We start from the raw sequence: 19,504 nt of genomic DNA, 5'->3' as shown, positions 1-19,504 counted from the left end.
GGTCACTCGTAGAAAAAAGCGCCACTTTTCCTCCAAGTCGTAGAATAGACTCTGCGTGAAGTGGAAAAGGGGAAAGTTTCGGCATAAATCTTCCTGCAAAATGTTTACCCATCAGATATGCCACTCACTCTCAAAGAATCGAGACGCAAGAACTCAATCTGAATGCAACTGAAAGAATTCTTCAGTGTCTTAAACTCCCCACTCTGTCCGAGAATTAATTCCGTGCCATGCGCAGACTCTCGCGAGTTCAAATATTGTGAATGAAAGTGGTTGTTTTGGACGGGGGCGGAGAGGTCGGGGGTTCGTAGTACGCGCCGTCTCATATTATCATGGGATTTCGGCGTGAAGCCTCGAGAGCATCCACTTGGTGATCACTTTCTCACACACTTCAGTTGCTCATCGCGAGTTGAGCTAGACGGACGGAGACTCTGGGGGCTTTCAGACGCGTCTTGGCGGTGGGGTTAAGTGGAAAGATTTCAATTCTTCTACAGAGTGGGAATTATGAGTCCGTAGGGATTTTTTCTTCGCGTTTTATCAATATATTTATGCGGTTGTGAAGTCATTGGAGGAAGAGAGAGAGAGAGAGAGAGAGAGAGTGTGGATAATTGTGAAATATGTCAACACAGAGCATTCCTATAAACACGGGAGGAGATCCAGGAGGTCCTCAGGAGAGTTCAAAAGCCTGCGGCTGGTTCAGATTCAGGCCCCGATGCCTTGAGCGCTTTATGTCGCCCAAGTGGGCTCTCTTCTGGCTGTGCTGGGCAGGAGCTGTTCAGGGTGAGTAAATTAATTCTCGCCTCCCACATCTCTCGGCCACTCGTCTTTTCTCTCGCGGCATTAATTTATTGACTGTTGAATTGGCCACAAAAGACGCCACACAAAATTTCACTGTTCAATTGAAATTTATTGTATTGTCTCGGGTGTGTGCTTAGTGGAGTCTGGGCGAGATAAAAGATCGGTAATTTCCGCTCAAGAGGTGGAGGATTTTAATAAACATGATTCATTCTAAAAGGCACATAAAAATACTGGTCTAGAAGAATGAGAGAGAATCAGTCGGTCGAGGAAATTCGATGGATTTTATTATTAATTTTAGCACAATTTCTTGGGGATGGGGTAACGCGTTTGCTGGTGGTGAGAAAGGAGCAACTTTTTGGGATCATTTCACTTCAACTCTTGGCGTGTAGAGTTGTGAAATATCGAGCAATCACATTTAGCAGAGTCACGTTTTTGTCATTTATCTACTCATTTTCCTCTTGTGGGTGGTGGAATTGAAAGTTCTGGGGAGATTTGGGGCACAAACTAGCTCTCCCTGCGGGGCTGCCTTTTCGCATTCAAGAGCTCAAGATGAGGGGTCTAGAAGGAAACGGATATTTCCAGCGAATGGCTTGACTAAGGAGTGAAGAAGGGGGTGAAGAATTAACTCTAAAGTACATAAAGTGCTGTGGAATTTTGTAATATCCCCTGCAATTATTATTCTCTCCAGCTGAAATGTGAGCCAGTAGATATTTTTGACTATTCATGAAGAGCAGTGTCGTCTAGATCGTAAGATAATTTCTCTATGAAGACATTGCGATGAGCGGTTGAATATTGCACACACAATTGCAGCCAAAATGCGAGGATATTGCATTAGTCATCTCCCCTCGTTTAAATGCCTCAATTTCTATCTGGAGCTCATTTTCCACCACTAAATCCCAATGTGATTTCCAAAGTGGAAATGGCTGATGACTAAGAATCAGAGACAATAGTCAGGGTGGAAAGGGTGGAAGATGATCTTTTTATTATTCCAAATTTTCTCAGCCTCAATATTATCATGTTTCACACATCATTCCCTCGGAGTTGATCCCTCTTCTTCGCAGATGAGGCACTTTGCTCCATTTCCCTGCGGGTTGGGGATGACGGGGGAGGCTAAAATGATCCACCAGATTTGCAATTTCAGCACGGAGAGAGTGTGTGAGAAAATTTTTGCAAGGGCCGCTTCGAGAGGCGGAAAGCATTAAGTGTTTGTGACATTGCAATTTTCACCAAGAAACTTTCCTCCAGCTTGACTGTGGCATGTGAATTAACGCAAGAGACACATTTTGAGGTTTGTCAACAACAATACTCTCGCTCGCGCCCATTTGAGGCCGAGGGTTGAGAGTGTTTGTATAGAGGCATTGGCCAGAAGGGAGGAGAGTGGAAAACATTGACTATCTCTTGTGCATCAAATCACTATCTAAGGGGTGGATCATACACAATTTATGGGCTTTTTTCTTGTCGCATATTGGAATTTTAATTATTTCCATTCCACCCTCTAAATAAATATTGCTGAGGGCTGTTCAATGACACCATCCATTAGAATTTTTAATAACACTTCAGCAGTTTGAAAGGAAAGCGTTTAGAAGTTGCAAAAGTTCTCTTTCAAATAAGTTGAAATCCTATCGGAAGGAAGTTTAGATGAATTTTCTTTCTATGTGTGTCGAATGACAAAGAATCCATCTTAGAAATGTCCTTTGCACACTCCTGCAACGGCCCACCCACTCAGGAAAGGGACATTAATGTGTTTACGGCGGGGGTTGAATGCCACAGAAATAACACTTCAATTTCCTGCGTATTGAAGAAATAACACATTTCAAAAAACACCCCACTGATGGAGAATATCTAAAATTCATTTTTGAGCATTTTCCTCTTATTTCCTGCTTCATAGTGCTCAATTCACCTTGAAATTGAAGGTGAACATCAAAAGTCCATAAGGGTGAATGCTTTGGGGTGGGATGAATTTGAGTAAGAGGGTGTGAAGATGACCACTTTAGGGCATTTAATGGTAGTATTGTGTCCACAATCACTTAAATCTCCTGACATCCATCACGTCGGAAATAGACTGGACACGCTGGACACAGTATTTCTTCCTTCCTTCCTTCCTTCCTTCTTTGGTTATATTTAGCGTCATGGAAAGTGAATTGAAATGAATCATTTGATCCTTTTTTATGTTGCCCCTTTCATTGCAATTCTGCGTGAGATTGGACAAATTCTTACAATTTGATCTTGAGGCAGAGAAAACTTTATTAAATGTCATGAAATCCGGAAATCTTGCGGACATGAAAATGTCAAAGAGGGAGTGAAATGTTAGCAAAGAATATTTGGTGAATGTGATATCCTGCGGAAAATATTTTCTCACAGGACTTAATCCAATAGTGGGCTATTATTGTGTTATCCCAGGAGTTGAGGAAGGCAAAAAGGAAGGAAATAATAGACAAAAATGAGGAAAATCGACGTTATCGACAGGTTGTCAGTGGAGAAAATGGGCATTACTGAAGTTTCCAGTTTGGAATCGCTTAGCAACTCCCTAACTCTCTCGCATTGTTTTCCTCTCCCAGCTTGTATTATTGTTTACCTGGAGGTGATTCCCTCCCACACCATCTTATTGTGAGCTTTATTACCTGGAAAATGTGTAATAAAGTTCACTGCTCTTGTCCCTGCGCCCACCGCCAAGAATCAGTTACCCTGAGGCTTCAAGTGTGAAGTAATTTGTACATTTAATAAACACCCCTTCCATCTCTTCCACCCCGCAGGATTAGTTGTCAATGGATTTATCAACGTTGTCATCACGACCATTGAGCGTCGCTTTGGTCTAAAGTCCTCGCAAACTGGCCTCGTGGCGAGCGGATATGATATCGCGTCGTTTCTCTGTCTTGTTCCTGTGACATACTTCGGCGGCCGAGTGGGAGCATCGAAGCCCCTGTGGATTGGACTGGGAGTCATCTTGATGGCGATGGGCTCTTTCACCTTCTCCCTGCCGCACTTCCTCGTTGGACACTACAGGGCGACGGGGAGTGATAGCAACATCTGTCCATCGGGACTCAATGTGACAAACTCCTCCTCTCCGGTGAGTGTGTGTCATTTGTTAATTAACAAGACATCTCAGCCCACACTCCAGCGCATCTCGCTATCATGTCAGGATGCTGTTCATTTTCATATCTCGTAAATTTTCATGAGTAGCCCTTAATTGAATAATGTTGTCCATCAGGGAGGATGGATTGCTTTTTACCGATATAAATCAGATTAGAGTGATTTTTAATTCTGTTTTTTTTTAAATCTTCTATCATTGGAAATTTTTCTAAAATGCCTAAGTTGTGCAGAGTTCAATTTTAAGGATCGCAGATTTTTTTTGAAGTAATTTTTTCGCTTCTGCATTTTAATCTTAGAGATGTGAATTTTCCGCAGAACTTGACATATTAACGTAATGGATTAACATCTCCTGCAAATGTTTGTTTCCATTGAGAGTAAGAGGTGTAATTTTTTACCTCTCGTAAAGCCTAAGTCTCATAAATAAAAATTAAGTTTTTCCTTAGGGTTTACCTCCGTCCGGGCGCCGGTGAGAAGCTCTCTTTTTAATTAACTGAAAAATAGCGACACGTTGAAAGCATTTGCCAAAAGTGGCAACAAGCTGCCCACGGCTATTTGGCTTCTCCTCCTGTTGATACCACTCACTGGGAGTCAACAGATGGTTGTTCACATCTCATTACGGTTTCTCACACAGCGTCTCCTCCTCTTTTTTCCATGCCCAACGCCGTCCCCTCGAGCAGCATGGAAATTCAGCCTCGGATTTATGTATTGTCACGGGTGAAAATGGAATTGATGACTCCCATGAGGATTTATCGTGGAACGTGTGGCTCTTCTTCATCGCGCAATTGCTCCATGGAGCCGGTGCATCGCCCCTCTACACACTGGGTGTCACCTATATTGACGAGAATGTCTCCAAGAAGATGTCTTCTGTGTACTTAGGTAAGGTGGAATCATTTTCTTATGGTGGAAAGCCATCGAAATGCAAATAATAATTTCGCGGTGCGATTGAAATTTTCTCTGGAGGCTAGAAGAGGAAGTCTGACGAAATGTTCGTTATTTGGGGGAAAATGAGAGAGACCTTAAAGTCTGTCGCCACTTGAAAGCTTTCCTGCACTCAAGTGCACTTCTATTGCTGACGAAGGCGGACAGAGAGAAACGGGGTGAAAAATTGTAGATGGGAAACTCATTGGCGCAATAAATTGTTTGAATGAGTTGAAAACCACCTGTGACACTTAAAACGTCCATAAATTTGCATAAAGCACCCCCGATGAGCACATATTGTGTGCTATGGGAGCTTTGAGAGCATTTTTGCTCCTCTTTTTCTCATGAATACCCAAAGAATTGCACCCAGAGAATGGAGGGAATATTTATCGACACTTGAGGAGACTAATTCTCACTTGTGTGTCTGTCTCTCTCTCCTTTAGGGATTTACTACACGACTGCAATCATAGGACCAGCTGTTGGATATGTTGTGGGGGGTCAATTGCTCCTCTTCTACACGGACATGGTTTCAGTGGATCCTCTCGTGTGAGTATTAAATTACAATAGATGTATACAGAGGTGGTAATAAATATTAAAGTTTTCGGAGTTAATTTCAGTGACAATCCCTCAGAGGATTTGTCCTGGATGTGCTTAATTTTGATGGAAATTTTAATGAAGACGACCAGCGACCGTAGAATATTTTTCATTTAAAGTTTTTAGTAGGTTCTCCGTGTAATCCTTGCAACCTTCTGTAATAACAACGTCCATTGGAAATGAAATGGGCAGATAAGTTGAATCACATCCGGAGAATGCATTAATGTAGGAACTCATTGAATTATGGCCATGTGATTGATCTTATAATCCAATTTCACTTTCTTTAATCGCTGGAGATGTTCTCTTAGTATAAATTGAATTTGAAATGGAATTTTCCACCCCAGTGGAGTCTTTTCGGAATGTGTTCACCAAAAAGATTTTTTCTCACTTTTCTCGTGTGACATAAAAAGCTCCAAATTGCATTATACCTCCGCCAATTTAATATTTCACTGAGGCTGAGGGGAGTGCTAAATGGCTGTGGCGCGAAGGGTGTGATATTTTAACCTTTTTCCCACCGTTTCCGCCTCCCCTCGAATTTTCCTCAACATATTATTTTAATAATATTACACGGATATTTCTGGTGGCGCACCATGAGATTGTCTCTAGTGATATGCTGCAAAAGGGTGGGAGGAATTAAATGAGGAGAGAGATACTTGACAATTTAGGGGTGGGTGAGAAGACAGAATTTTATGTGGCAAATGAAAAATATTATCCTTGCGTGGAGAAGAATTTTCATGGTGTATGTTTTGAGGGGTTTCCTCAAAGGATGTGTCCGGAGAGAGCTCGTTATGTAATGAAAATAAAGAAGATTTTCCCAGACTTTGCCTTTATTCGAAAAAATCGTCCTTTCACTCGTGCAGACCGAGTGTGAGAACGCTGACTTGAAAATATATTTATTTTACTCTTAAGGATAAAAAGGGAGTTTTTAAGCGGCATCTCTTGGTTCATGGCATCGATGGCGCGAGGGTGAGGGTTAATAAATGTAAATATATGATGACTTTTTCCAATGAATGCCTGGGAGGGTGGCTGGAATATTTGCTGAATAACACCGCAGGGAAATATGAATGAATTTACTTTTTGGCTCTTCATCTATGCTTTCATTGCGTCTTTCTTTGGGCGCTCTCGTGGGCGGGAAGATGATGAGGGTGTCGTTTTTTATCTTTAAGAAGAGGTCTCGAGAGAGGTAAGAGTGCAAATTGCCTATTATTAATTCATCCATATTGGTTGTCTCATTGCAGATTTGGCCTCACGCCTGAAAGCAAGGTTTGGGTTGGCGCTTGGTGGGTTGGATTCGTATTTATGGCGGTGTTTTGCCTTATGCTCTCTATTCCCATCTTGGCTTTCCCACCGTCTCTCCCTGGTGCAGATGAGTTGCGCCTGGAGAGAGTCTCTGAGGCGCACGACAGTGGAAATTCTGAGACTCAGAAGTTTTCCAAAATCAAGGAAATGCCCAAAGCTCTGTGCAGTCTGCTGAAGAATCCGACATTCTTCTTCCTTAACCTCGCTGGAGCATCTGAGGGACTGATAATTGCTGGATTTGCCGCTTTCCTGCCCAAACAGATTGAGAATCAATTCAGCGTCACAGCGGTGTGGTCTGCACTACTGATGGGAATCATTACAGTTCCTGCTGGAGGCGGAGGCACTTTCCTTGGAGGGTATTTGGTGAAGAAGTTGAACCTTTCCTGTGCTGGAATTATCAAACTATGCCTCGTGGCGACATTATTTGCCAGTCTCTTCACGGTTTGCTTCTTCTTATCGTGTCCAAATCTGAATTTTGCTGGTGTTACAACGCCATACCGGACAGATGAGACAGAGATTTCCAACAATGAGCTTAATTTAGTGAACTCTTGCAATAGCAAGTGCTCATGCAGCAAGATGCACTACGATCCTGTCTGTGGAATAGACGGCATAATGTACTACTCACCTTGTCACGCCGGATGCGAGACGGAGAGGAGTCTGGATCAGTCCAAAATCTACCTCAACTGCGACTGTATCATGGGCAATTCCTCAGGTTTCGGCTATGAGGCTATCAACACGATGTGCGACTCAACGTGCAATCATCTGTGGGTATTTGTGAGTCTCTGCTTCTTCGTGATGTTCTTCACCTTCCTGGCCACGATGCCCGCTCTTTCTGCCACTCTGCGCTGCGTCCACGATGATCAGCGCTCATTCGCGCTCGGAATTCAGTGGATCAAAGTGCGCATCTTGGGCACAATTCCAGCTCCTATGATCTTTGGCTCACTCATCGACGAGTCCTGCATTTTGTGGCAGGAATCCTGCGACAAATTCGGCGCCTGTCTCGTCTATGACAACCTTTACATGAGTCGATATATGCTTGCGCTCGCGTTCATCGGGAAAATCTGTTCAGTGATCTTCTTCCTCGGCGCCTGGTGGTTTTACATCCCTCCAAAGACCACCGCGAGCGTTGTGGTGGCCAAGCAGCTTGAGGTGGCCGCTGTGAATGGAAAGTGTGGAGAGCATCACGCTCCTGTCCCGGAGAGTGGTGATAAGTACTAAGAGATTTGCAATTCCTCGTCGTAGCTTAAATCCCAATCCCCTTTAGACATTACATATAATCTCACTATTGACTATTTATATATGAACTAGGTGTAATCATTTTCATTTTTATACGTGAAGAAGAAGAAAGAGGCAATGAATAAATTCGTAATGTGGTAATGTAACTGGCATTTCTAAACATGAATGATTTTTCCGCTGGATAATTAATAGAAGAAGAGCAGAAAATGAGGATTGATGACCAACGGTTTTGGAAAAGTATCAACTGTAGATAGACGTAAAGAAACCATTTTTTCTGTGAATTTTCATCTTTGAAATTCCTTGTGACGAAAATGAGTGAAAAGTGGTTTGTTGGCCTCTCAATTCCTTTTGAATCCGTACTTGCTCAGCGCTGCTCTATTCTCCGGTAGAGGCGCCATGGTCGCATGGAAGTTGAAATCCCGGCTGTGGAGTGGCATTTTGAGCCTTCCCTCATGGGCGCATATGGTGAATAGGTGAATAGTGTGTGTATTCGTGGCGGCTCTCGCATGCTTTGTTGTGCAGTGGAGCAGTCCACTGGGTCTGTCTGTGACAGCTGTCTCTGATTTTCAACACAGAAAAAACACAGAGGGCAAAGTCAGACGAGATTTTTCCGTGGTCCGAGAAAAATCTCCGTTTAGAGACATTGGAGGGAGCGCGAGTGGCAGATAATATGTGCAAGCTGTGCGTGGACAAGTAGAGTGTTCGGAGCCAGTGTGGGAAATGTGAAAAAAAGTCTGAGTTGAAACGTGAGTCTCAAAGAAAGAATCTCTTGTGTCGCAGGGCTTTTTGAGGTCAATTCGGAGGGCGCCGTGGAAGAGTGCTCGCCAGTTGTGTGTGTGGCCAAGTGGAATGACCAGGAGGTCTTGGCCAGGAGGAAATCGATGGTGTGTGTGAAGGCAGAGAAAGCAAGGACAGGCGCCACAGGAGTAGCCTGAAAAGTGTGTCTCCCACGCAGACGAGCAGCGACTCCAAAAGAATTTCAATCCATTAATCCATCCGCGGAGTTGATTGGGCAGGTGTGGAAGCGGAGGTGGACCCGCAGAGGTAAATAAATGGTCTTTTTCTCAACGTACCACTCCATTCGCCCACACGGGCAAACACACGAAATATTGATTGAGTGCGGATATTGATTTTCCCTCTGTTTTTCTCTACTCGCGCGACTCCTTGGCCATCGCGGAGGGGCCACAAAGGCGCCCCCGAGGGGTAATTCGCGGGCAAAAAACCTTGCCAGTCATCTGCAGATGACTTCCTCAAACGCACACACATTGGCGCATTGACTGGGAGAGTGAGAGTCTGGGCATAAAGGCAGCATCTCGTGTGTGCATCTGGAGAGTGAAAGAGGGAAGGCGAGGAGAGAAAGACGATAAGAAAATGTCACACAAGTCTCTCTTTGTCTCGACTTTGATCTCTATTTTCTCCTCTCGCTGTTGCTCATGTTGCATAATAACTCCAGCATAAACACTGCGTCACATCAGAGTGCCGTAAGAAAAGCCAAACTGGCTCCTCTGGCTCGAGCTAGAAGCTCAGGGGGGCAATTTTCTTCATGCTCCACGACAGCTGGTAGCTGGGAAACGGGCCAATGAGAAATTGCGCCCAAGAAGGAATTTTTCCACTACAAGAATTCTTTTGATTCTTCTCACTGTCCGATGGCGAACATAATTGTCTCATTGTTGTGTAGGCACATTTCTCAGTTCCTTCCCTTTCTCTCGGCGCCACACACAAAGAGACACTTTGTGCCGTGAGTCAAGACAAGAAATCCCAGAGACACTCCCAACAACAATTCCACCGATATACAAACCACTCACTCACGCATAAATGTAACACTGGCGATTTGATTGAGAAAAAGTACGTCTAGACGCACTTTTACATTTATTTTCAATTGCCAAATTGATTTAGCGCCCCAGATTGATTTTCCATGCATTTTCCATGTTTCGTATCTCACTGGCAAATTGACTTTGAGCTCATTTGAATGGATTTTGTTTTAATCACTCTCGCGAGTATATGAAAGGGTTTTTCGGCACGCTTTTGGGCTTTCTATTGTTTCCTTCCTTTTTCAACACCGCTCCCCAAATTTGAATGGGCGGCAAAAGCGAGAGAGAGTAATGAGAAATACGCACGGTATTCAGGTTGAAAAATCCCATTGCAGATTTGCGGCCTAAAAATAAAACTGTGAACCAAACACTAAACATGAGGTGTAGTTTCGCGTAATATGTTAGGGTTATAATTCTGTTTTCTCTAAATGATGCTTTGTTTGTCTTTGCTTCATCATTTAGAGCAGATTTGCATGTGGGAATTTCGGTGTTTTTTTTTTACTAGCTTCTTCCTTCCAATTTCCAAATGATCTGCATATTCTTGCAACGATCGAGTCAAGCACCGTGTCAATTAGGGTATAGAAAGATCAAATTTTGATCGTTGTGTCTAGACGTTTTGTGGAAAGGTTTCCTTTTATTGCAGTAAAAATTTTCCCTCACAACGCCTTCACTCTCCTTTTCGTGCATTTTCACAAACTTGCATGCATTTCGTCCTCTGCAATCCCATTTCCAATGCATAAAACTATTTTATTACATATGCTACTGCTTGTTTCACAGCCTTGAAGGGAATTCATTACCAAAAACGAAAAAAAAATCAACAGAGTAACTTTCCACACCGCTTCGTTCATAATTTAAGTCGCGATGAGGGCAGTTCACAGGGAAAATCGATTTGTTGCTTGCATCGTAAAGTGATGTGGATTAGATGTGGATGTGTTTCCTCTCAAATGGCATATTGCAGAGCGAGTGTTGCTATAAATGTTGGCGTGAGTGTGGATTTCCTTTGTGTCACACTTGAAAATTGCAAGAAGTCGCAAAAAGGGTGAGAGAGAGCGAGAGTCGAAAGAGTGACTCAGGAGGGAAAAAGGAATGAAGCACGCAATAGTGGAATTTCTTTTTCCCTCCACCAATATTGCCCTCATTCATCGCCCGTTCTCTGTATTCTCGTCTCCCCAAATGTCTCACTGTGTAAGCACATTTGAACCCCCAAGTTCACTTTTGCACCTTTCCCATGGCGTCTTCAGAGGTTCGCCTCAATGTGGTCGGTGTGTGGCTTCAATGTTGGCCCTTCTTGGGGGTATATTTGAGTCTGGGGCTTAGGGGTGTGAGAGTGGCTCATAAAATTCGTCATTTATTGCAAGAGGGCACAAGTACATGACTGAGATTTTAGGGCGTCTCTGTTCGTCGTCTTTACACACCTTCTTTGGCTCGTGAATTCCGATTATAAAGCTGGGTGGAATTGAAAGAAATATGCTTTGAGAGAGTGTTTAATGGGATGGGTATGGAAAAATTTGCAAATGAAATGACCAAGTTGTTTTTTGTGTGATTGTGCAATCGAGACACTCTGGATAGTTGAATTTGGGAGCAATTTTCCCCCGCTGGAGCGCACAATGTGATGAAATTGATGGTGTTTTGTTTTCCAGCTGATGATTCGCGCACTCAATTATGCTACTCAGGCATGTGTAACTCTTTCACTCTCCTCAACGTGTGGGGCTTCATCGTACCGAAATACTCTGAGTTTTTTTTTACCAATTTCTTGTACATCGCGGAGACTCTTCAACTTGCATTACAATGAGGTTGTTGTGTTGAAGAAAAATGCTGAACAGCGATCGCAAGAATGGATCAACGTCTTGCAAGACAGAAAGACTACGAAGCAATAACACAATCTAATAATTTGTGTCTCAATCGATGAATTTGCCATGATCAAAGGATTTCACACACTGTTTGTGCATTTACTGTGATCTTGGGTAAACCACAAATTATCTAGTTCGGAAATTAGAGCACAACAGCTGAATTTTTGGTGGTCAGACAGAGTTGAAATGGTGTGAAGTCATAGAAGTGGGCTTCATGTTTTATCAATATTTGTTTACTACAATACTAAAAATATTTCTTTATCTCCCTTTGACGGAATTCCTACGAGATTTCAATGCTTGTACTTGTGAAATGATAAATACTGTTCTGTTTGATCACAGTTTCTTCAACTCTGTGTGCCTAATACATCGTCCAAAATGCTCCCACATCCGTAATTTTAATTCACACACTACGAATATTTTTCCATTGACCTTTTTATTATTGTTTTTCCACTGGTTGATCTGTTCTTATCATCTCACCACACTCGGGATGTTTATTGCGTTTTTTGTCATCTCATTTTCCCTCTGTACATTGCTGAATACATTATGTGAGCGTAATCTGACGTGGGGGGTCAACAGATTGACATTTACGATTAGAAAAGTCTCTGGCATAATAGAATTATTTCATTCAATTCATTATATTCTGTCTTTTTTTTCTTCTCTCTTGCAGCAACTGAGGCAAATGTCGACGTGATCTTGTACGGAGGTGGTTTTTTTTTCTCCTTCTCTTCAGTGTTACTTTTTTCCGTGTGACTTCACTACGGTGTGTAGCTGGGCATAGTTTGAATAATGTGGCGGTGTTTTGGCCCAAATTGCATGTACCAACCGTGAAAGTGTGGCAGAGAGAAAAAACGCGAAGTGCTGAATTCAAATTCACGCAACTTCTTGGGTTGGCACTGTCGCGCGAAATCTAGGAGGGCAAAAACGGAGCAAGAAGTTTTCCAGTCGATTGCATGATGGCCACGAGCAATGCGGGAGGCTCCTCGTGTCACGATGGTGGTGGAAATGCAGGGAGTCAGCACAGGAAAGGTCACAGGTGAGTGATTGAGGAGAGATGTCTGAAAAATCAATACAGATGCTATTTGAATGGCGAACGAGGCATCTTGCAGTGTCATTGCAGAACTACTGCACTCATCTATCCGTATTATTGCCTCTGGTAGACTGATGAAAATTTAACGAGTTGGCAGTAGTTTGTTTTGGGAAAAACTTTTCACTGCGAGTGAGAGAAAAACTGCTTCCATGTCCAATGTGGTGACATTGCTTGAGATAATTATAAAATTGCTCTTTCGAAAGACATAATTTTGCTGAAATGTTTCGAAAGACCTCTGAATTCTTTAAATTGTCAGCTAATTGAACTGGCTAAATGTTTTCGTATTTAAGGGACTTGTGACCTAATTGAATATGAATGAAGTTCTGATCTGTGTTGCGTCAATTTGTCTTCTTCTCTTACAGACGGCAAGAGTCAATGTACGCCCTAACAGGACTGTATTCAGAAACTGCGGGCGATGACAGCAGTGTTGATGCCCCGGCAGAATCCTCAGAGGATTCCCAGAGTCGCCAAGAGTGTTCAGAACTGCCCGGAGATGCAGTGCTGCAATCGGACGTGGTTATCCGATGTCACAGTCGACAGCCGTCCAGCGGAGGTGTCATAGATCGGCATCCAGCGAGTTCTCCGGATGAGGATTTAAACAGAGACTGTGGTATCTGGACATGTCGACCGAGAATCGTGCAGAGATTCGCTCGCATCAAAGTCTTCGTGTTCCTACTGTCGATTCTCGTAACGCTGCAACAAGCACTCAGCTCGGGCTATATCAACTCTGTGATCACAACCATTGAGAAGCGTTTCGACATCCCATCGAGCTACTCGGGCGTGATTGCGTCCAGTTATGAGATCGGAAATGTGATTACGGTGATCTTTGTGAGTTACCTGGGCAGTCGAAGGCACATTCCCGTGTGGATTGGCATTGGAGCAGTTATCATGGGTGTGGGATCGCTCGTGTTCATGGTGCCACATTTCACGGGTGAGGCGAATCCGGGGATTCTGATTGAGAATAAGACATCTGACAACATCTGTCGAGGAGTCTCTGTGAGGGAGCAGGACATGGGCTTTGGCCGACTGTCCAGTGGACTCGTGAATCCTCCATTGGCACCACACAACAATCTCCGTGGTGACAACTGCATTCAGGGCAAATCCTCGACATTCGGACCTGTGCTGCTCTTTGTGATCGCACAGTTGCTTTTGGGATGCGGTGGAAGTCCTCTGTTTACGCTTGGCACTACGTACGTGGACGATCACGTAAAGACAGAGAGTTCGTCAATGTACATCGGTGCGATGTACAGCATGGCAGCTTTTGGGCCTGTTCTGGGCTTCCTCTGTGGCGCCTATCTGCTGTCCTTCCACATGGACTCCTTTTCACCAAACCTCATTGCGATCGGTGAGTGTTTTTCTCTCTCTCCTTATTTTCGAAGCATTGCAATTCAGTTTGATATGAAATTGGTGGACAAAACGGAAATTCTATGGTCGTTTTGGTGGAAAATTGGCAAATATAGCGAATATAAAAGATGTATTTCAATGCTCTGACAAATATTGCAAATTTATGAACGAAAAAGTACAGCAATAAAAAGTTCAATAAACTACAAAATTGCCCCCAATTGCGCTATTTGGGATTTGGAAAAGGAGAACAGAATGAATGAAGCACTTTTAATGAAAGTGCCGTAAAATTTGTGAATATTTCAATAGAATTTGACGGCATGTGTTTGTCTTTTTCTAGTATTTGTGATCTAAATTTAACATTGCTTTTGCCAACAAGGAAATGACGATCTTATATTGCCTAATTAACTTGTCGTGCAGAAGCAGAATTAAGATATCGACAAAAGGCCATGAATAGCGCCAATGCGTTCACATTCCGGTTCTATTGACACTCCCAAACTTGTCCTATCTCTCCATTTCTCGACAAAGGAGTCTTTAATTTGTAGGTAATTTCAAGTTGTAATGACATGAACACGTACTTCTCAATTTACCGTTACATATTTCTCATTATTACTGTCCGGTGAGTAATAAAGCTCGACATTTTCCCATTTATAGATGAATTTAATGGTTATTTATCGTTCTGAGTAAATTCCTAAAGTGTCTCCGAGAATACGAACTATTTGTAAATGAATAATTTTATAGCGCCATATGATGAGAATGGTAGATTGATTTTTCCTTCCTTTCCATTGCAGATCCCGGCGATAGGAGATGGGTGGGAATGTGGTGGGGTGGTTTTCTACTATGTGGAGTCCTTCTACTGATTGTGGCAATTCCGTTCTTCTCCTTCCCCAAGGTATGGGAGCTTCGCAAAGAGAGTCACGCTAAATCGATATATAATGGATTTATTTTTGCAATATTTCAAGGTGATGACCCGTGAGAAGAAAAAAATTCTCAATGTCACGTCCAAGAGGACCAACCTGACACCAAACAACTCCAACAGTCTCCCAAGGGAGGCGACTGAGCAGCCCAACAATATCCAGGCGCCCCAGCCGACGCAGCAGAGTAGGAAATTTGACTCGGGATATGGCAAGGACGTCAAGGATATCCCACAGTCCATGTGGAGGCTTGTGTGCAATCCAGTGTACGTTGTCACGTGTCTGGGAGCGTGTATGGAGTTGATGATAGTGTCGGGATTTGTGGTGTTCCTGCCGAAATATCTGGAGACACAATTCAGTCTGGGAAAGAGCCAGGCGAGTGTGTTCACGGGATCAATAGCCGTCCCTGGAGCGTGCATTGGCATCTTCATTGGTGGATGTCTGCTCAAGAGATTCCAACTGAGCCCACGCGGAGCTGTACAGTTTGTGCTCATCTCCAATCTAATCTGCCTCGCGTGCTACGGCCTACTCTTCTTCCTGGGTTGTGAGAATGTGAAGATGGCAGGGACGACGATACCCTACTACAACAGTGCCAATCCGGGTGCTGAGCCCTTCACCGTGAATCTTACTGCGGCCTGCAATTTTGGCTGTGAGTGTCCGATGACGGATGTGGAGCCGGTGTGTGGCAACAATGGCTTGACATACTTTAGCCCCTGTCATGCGGGATGCACAGCCTTTTCTTCGAGATCCAACTACACCAACTGTGCCTGTGTCCATTCCAATATCACGAACGTGTACAGTGGCAGTGGAGGAAGTCAGGCTCAGGCCTCGATTGCGTCGCCAGATTTTGCAGAAGTCACTGTTGTACCCGTCGCCACAGCGGGTCCGTGCAATTCACCCTGTCGCACGATCTATCCATTCCTCATTCTGCTGTTCTTCATGACATTCATTGTGGCAGCCACGCAAATGCCTCTCCTCATGATTGTCCTCCGATCGGTCTCGAATGAGGAAAGATCATTCGCTCTGGGCATGCAGTTTGTCATCTTCCGTTTGTTTGGCTATATTCCAGCTCCGATTGTCTTCGGGAGTTTAATAGACTCAACATGTCTTCTCTGGAAATCGACTTGTGGCGAGAGTGGAGGAAGATGTTTGATTTATGACATTGAAAAATTCCGCTACAAGTACGTGGGACTGTGCACAGGAATCAAGATAGTAGCTCTGGCCATCTTCTTTTTGGACTGGTGGCTGGTGAAACGACGGAAGCACTTGGAGATGGGCAAACCGTTGACGACAAATGAACTGGTTTCAGGCAGCATTATTAGCTTAGACAAATTTGACGATCCCGCCGATCGCGAAACCAGCTGCGATCCGGCAACAAAGAAGGTGCTAATCGCTTCTCGGCACATTCGCAATGACTCCAGAAGTATTCAGCTGGAGATGTTGTATGATCAGACCGATGACAGTGGCAAAGTACCGCGAAAGACACACAAGAGGAGCAGTTCGTGTGACGTCAAGATCACGAGGAGCAACTCCAAGGAGTATGAGAGTGACGGGAAGACGAGAAAGGTGCGCAAGAGCCATTCTAGGAACAGTTCTAAGGATTATGATCAGGAGTTTCGGCAGAAGTTGACCAACTTCAGGAACAACTTCAAGGAGGACGCTCTACTCAATATCAAGAATGCCCTGTCGGCACGTGGACACAGGCGCAACAATTCCTACGACTACAAGAATGTTAATAAGATGTTCAATTGTGCCCGCAAGAACTCCAAAGAGGTGAATTTCTCAGACGTGAATCTCCTGCGCGTGATGGCAAACGCAGCTGTGGTGGAAGGTGGGAAGTTTGTGGCGGAAGAAGAACTCATCCCGACTGTGAAGTACACGCATTCGCGCACCAACTCCAAGGACTACAATGACGCCATGCTGAAGCCCGAGGGCACGAACTTGCGCCATCGTAGGCTCAGCTCCAAGGATCTCAAGTCCATTGTCGTCACGGCGTCGCATGGGATCCTAACGGACGGCGCTGGGCATCGACGCAATTCGTCGCAGCACAAAATCCAGATAGATCAAGAAGTGCCGGAACTCAAGCAGACATTGCTGAAAGGCAGTCAGAGTGACGATAACTTCCTCAAAGGTAAGGATCTGAACAATTGTGTCTGATATCAATGGTGAATCTCATACCATAATTTCTATATCGTCAATTTTCACTCATCTTACAAGATAAATGTTTAAGAGAATGAGAAGCAACAAGGAGATAGTCTAATTATGGGTGTACAGGTCGTGGATTGAGGAAAACGCGCTAAAAATTGCTGTTTAATCTTGCTAATTGGGGGCATTATGAAGTGTTTCCAACGGTGAAAATGGACATTCTCTTTAGAAAGAAGTTCATGAGAAGAAAATTTCGTCAATGAAGAAATCAGTGCGTGCAATTTCACGTCCACTGTCTGTGGTATGGCGTGGTGAAGAAAGAGAAATGCATGTAATACTAACAGTTTTAAAAATGCAAATGAAAGCGAAAGAGAGTAAATTATTAATTTAGTAATTTTGTTATATAAATTATATACATATAAAAGAGAGATGATATATCGAGAGGAAAGCGAGAGAAAGAGGTGTGCAAATGATGAACAGTGGAAGAGTATAGTAGGAAATTGAATAATCTAGTGCTGTGAAGATGGTTTTACTACAACACAAGGAAAGATAAAGAAAAAAAGAAGAAACGTATGTATAATAAAAAAAAACTAATGAATAACTGTAGAAGATAGCATCAAGATGATTTTATATTAGAGAAACTGATAACGAAAGAGATAAAATGAATGCAATTTACACAGACTTGTAATACTAGGACAATTAAGAAAAGGGGATTTTATCATGTTGGCGGAAGGTGGGGAAAGTGATAAGAACTGCCCTTTCCAGCTACCTATCACACTTCCAAGAGACGTCATTCTTTTATTTTATCCAATCTTTTATGACTTGTATCACTGAAAAGCATTTATATGGCACCACCTTCTGTTTTTTTTTTATTATTATTTCTGCTATCGATTGCAAACATTACAATGTTATTGTGACTTTTCCAGGTGAATGATATAATTACTTTTTTTCCGAAAATACACACACATTTTAAAACATTTTATCGCCATGAGTTCACATTTTTATTGCTGTACTGTGAAGAGGGGAAAAAAGTGTACAAAGCAGAGAAAGAAAGATAGAGAGACCGCTAAAAAGCTGAGAGAGTGAATTGAGATAATATATGCAACACTTAGTGCAATTATGTAATTGATTTAATTTAATTTCCATATCACTCCTCAATTTGTTTGCGAGAGTGCACGAGAGAGAGAGACGTATATATTTCAGTAGAATTTATGTAAATGAATTTAAATATAATCAACACTCATAGAAGAGACGAGAAAGGCCCTATAATTCCTATATGAAATGCAGAAAACATTATTATGATTCCTAGAGCATAAGCAAGAATAGTGAAAACGAATCCATATTCAATTCTCACATCTAAACAGTGATAGAGAGTCTATATATATATAAATATATTTTATTTTTATCTCCAGAAAAGAATGGTGTGAATAGTAGAGAACATTTTCAATTTAACTGCAAAAAAGAATTCTAGTGCGAGCGAGAGAGAAAGAGAGAAATCATTCTATTTTTGCACACAATTTATAGTTCACCGTTTTACTCTTTCGATTTTATGGAAAACCAAAAATAAGACATGTGAAATAATAGTGCAAGTTAAAATGGAACGAAATGTTGTCAAACTACGCGATGAAAGACAGAATCTGTATCTTAGGCTCAATCTATAGCTTTTTAATTGTTTTTACTTAATGGATAGAAAGCCAGAGAGACAGAGTTTTATGTGCAAAAAAGATGTTACAAAAAGATGTTGATACATTTTCTGGGTGAGATGTGATTTTATTTGTCTATTGCCCGATCGCGCCATCCATTCGATTCTCTGCTGCAACGATGAACTTTTAATCTATAGAGATCGTGTAGATTTTATAGTTGTTTGTCTCAAATGGTAATTTCTCTATATTTAAAAACGGAGATTAGGTAATGAATTCATGAAAGTAAAGCTTGTTAGAAATTTGATGATCTGCGTATTTTTAGCTTATATACTATTTATCCTTTGCCAAACACTGTATCTTTATTTTTACTCACATTTTACACTTGCCTTAATTGTGTTCTTGTATAATTCACTCAACTCTTAACTGGTGAATCTCAATTAGTGTATACACAAATTGCATGAGTTTTGAATGGCAGGTGCGATTCACATGAGAATCTCCAAATATTTATTTTTTCCACACTATAAATACGATGGATAAATAAAATCGTGTCGTACAATTAAAAAGAATGGTGAAGATGCCAGACTTTGATTAATGTAATGAGTGTGAAAGGAAAAAATCATAGCAATAATTTGAACTGATGGAGAAAATATTCAATTATCGCACCATTTTGGTGAATTGCAAGATGCATAGATGGAGAGAAAGAGAGAGAGAGAGAGAGGATATATTGGTGGAGAAAATATCAAAATGCCTTACAATAAAGTTGAGATTATAATAGAGAGGA

The 19,504-nt window shown here is 42.5% G+C and overlaps 2 protein-coding genes across 2 annotated transcripts; both read left to right on the top strand.

Moving 5' to 3' along the window:
- The first annotated feature begins 614 nt into the window (after window positions 1-614).
- On the top strand, window positions 615-8,044 carry LOC132262462 (solute carrier organic anion transporter family member 4A1). Its single transcript, XM_059761736.1, has 5 exons — window positions 615-777; window positions 3,549-3,862; window positions 4,563-4,761; window positions 5,247-5,349; window positions 6,636-8,044. Exons 1-5 carry the CDS (start codon window positions 615-617, stop codon window positions 7,912-7,914), a joined length of 2,058 nt encoding a protein of 685 aa, XP_059617719.1. The 3' UTR covers window positions 7,915-8,044.
- A 440-nt stretch (window positions 8,045-8,484) lies between these two features.
- LOC132261786 (solute carrier organic anion transporter family member 5A1) lies at window positions 8,485-19,504 on the top strand. The gene is made up of 5 exons (XM_059760753.1): window positions 8,485-8,976; window positions 12,261-12,626; window positions 13,043-14,025; window positions 14,813-14,913; window positions 14,984-19,504. Exons 2-5 carry the CDS (start codon window positions 12,544-12,546, stop codon window positions 17,090-17,092), a joined length of 3,276 nt encoding a protein of 1,091 aa, XP_059616736.1. The 5' UTR covers window positions 8,485-8,976; window positions 12,261-12,543; the 3' UTR covers window positions 17,093-19,504.

Source organism: Phlebotomus argentipes, unplaced genomic scaffold, assembly GCF_947086385.1.
Source record: "Phlebotomus argentipes unplaced genomic scaffold, Phlebotomus argentipes genome assembly contig_15, whole genome shotgun sequence".
Classification (NCBI taxonomy): Eukaryota; Metazoa; Arthropoda; class Insecta; order Diptera; family Psychodidae; genus Phlebotomus; species Phlebotomus argentipes.
Note: the sequence above shows the minus strand (reverse complement) of the source record. Positions and strands in the feature narration are given on the sequence as shown.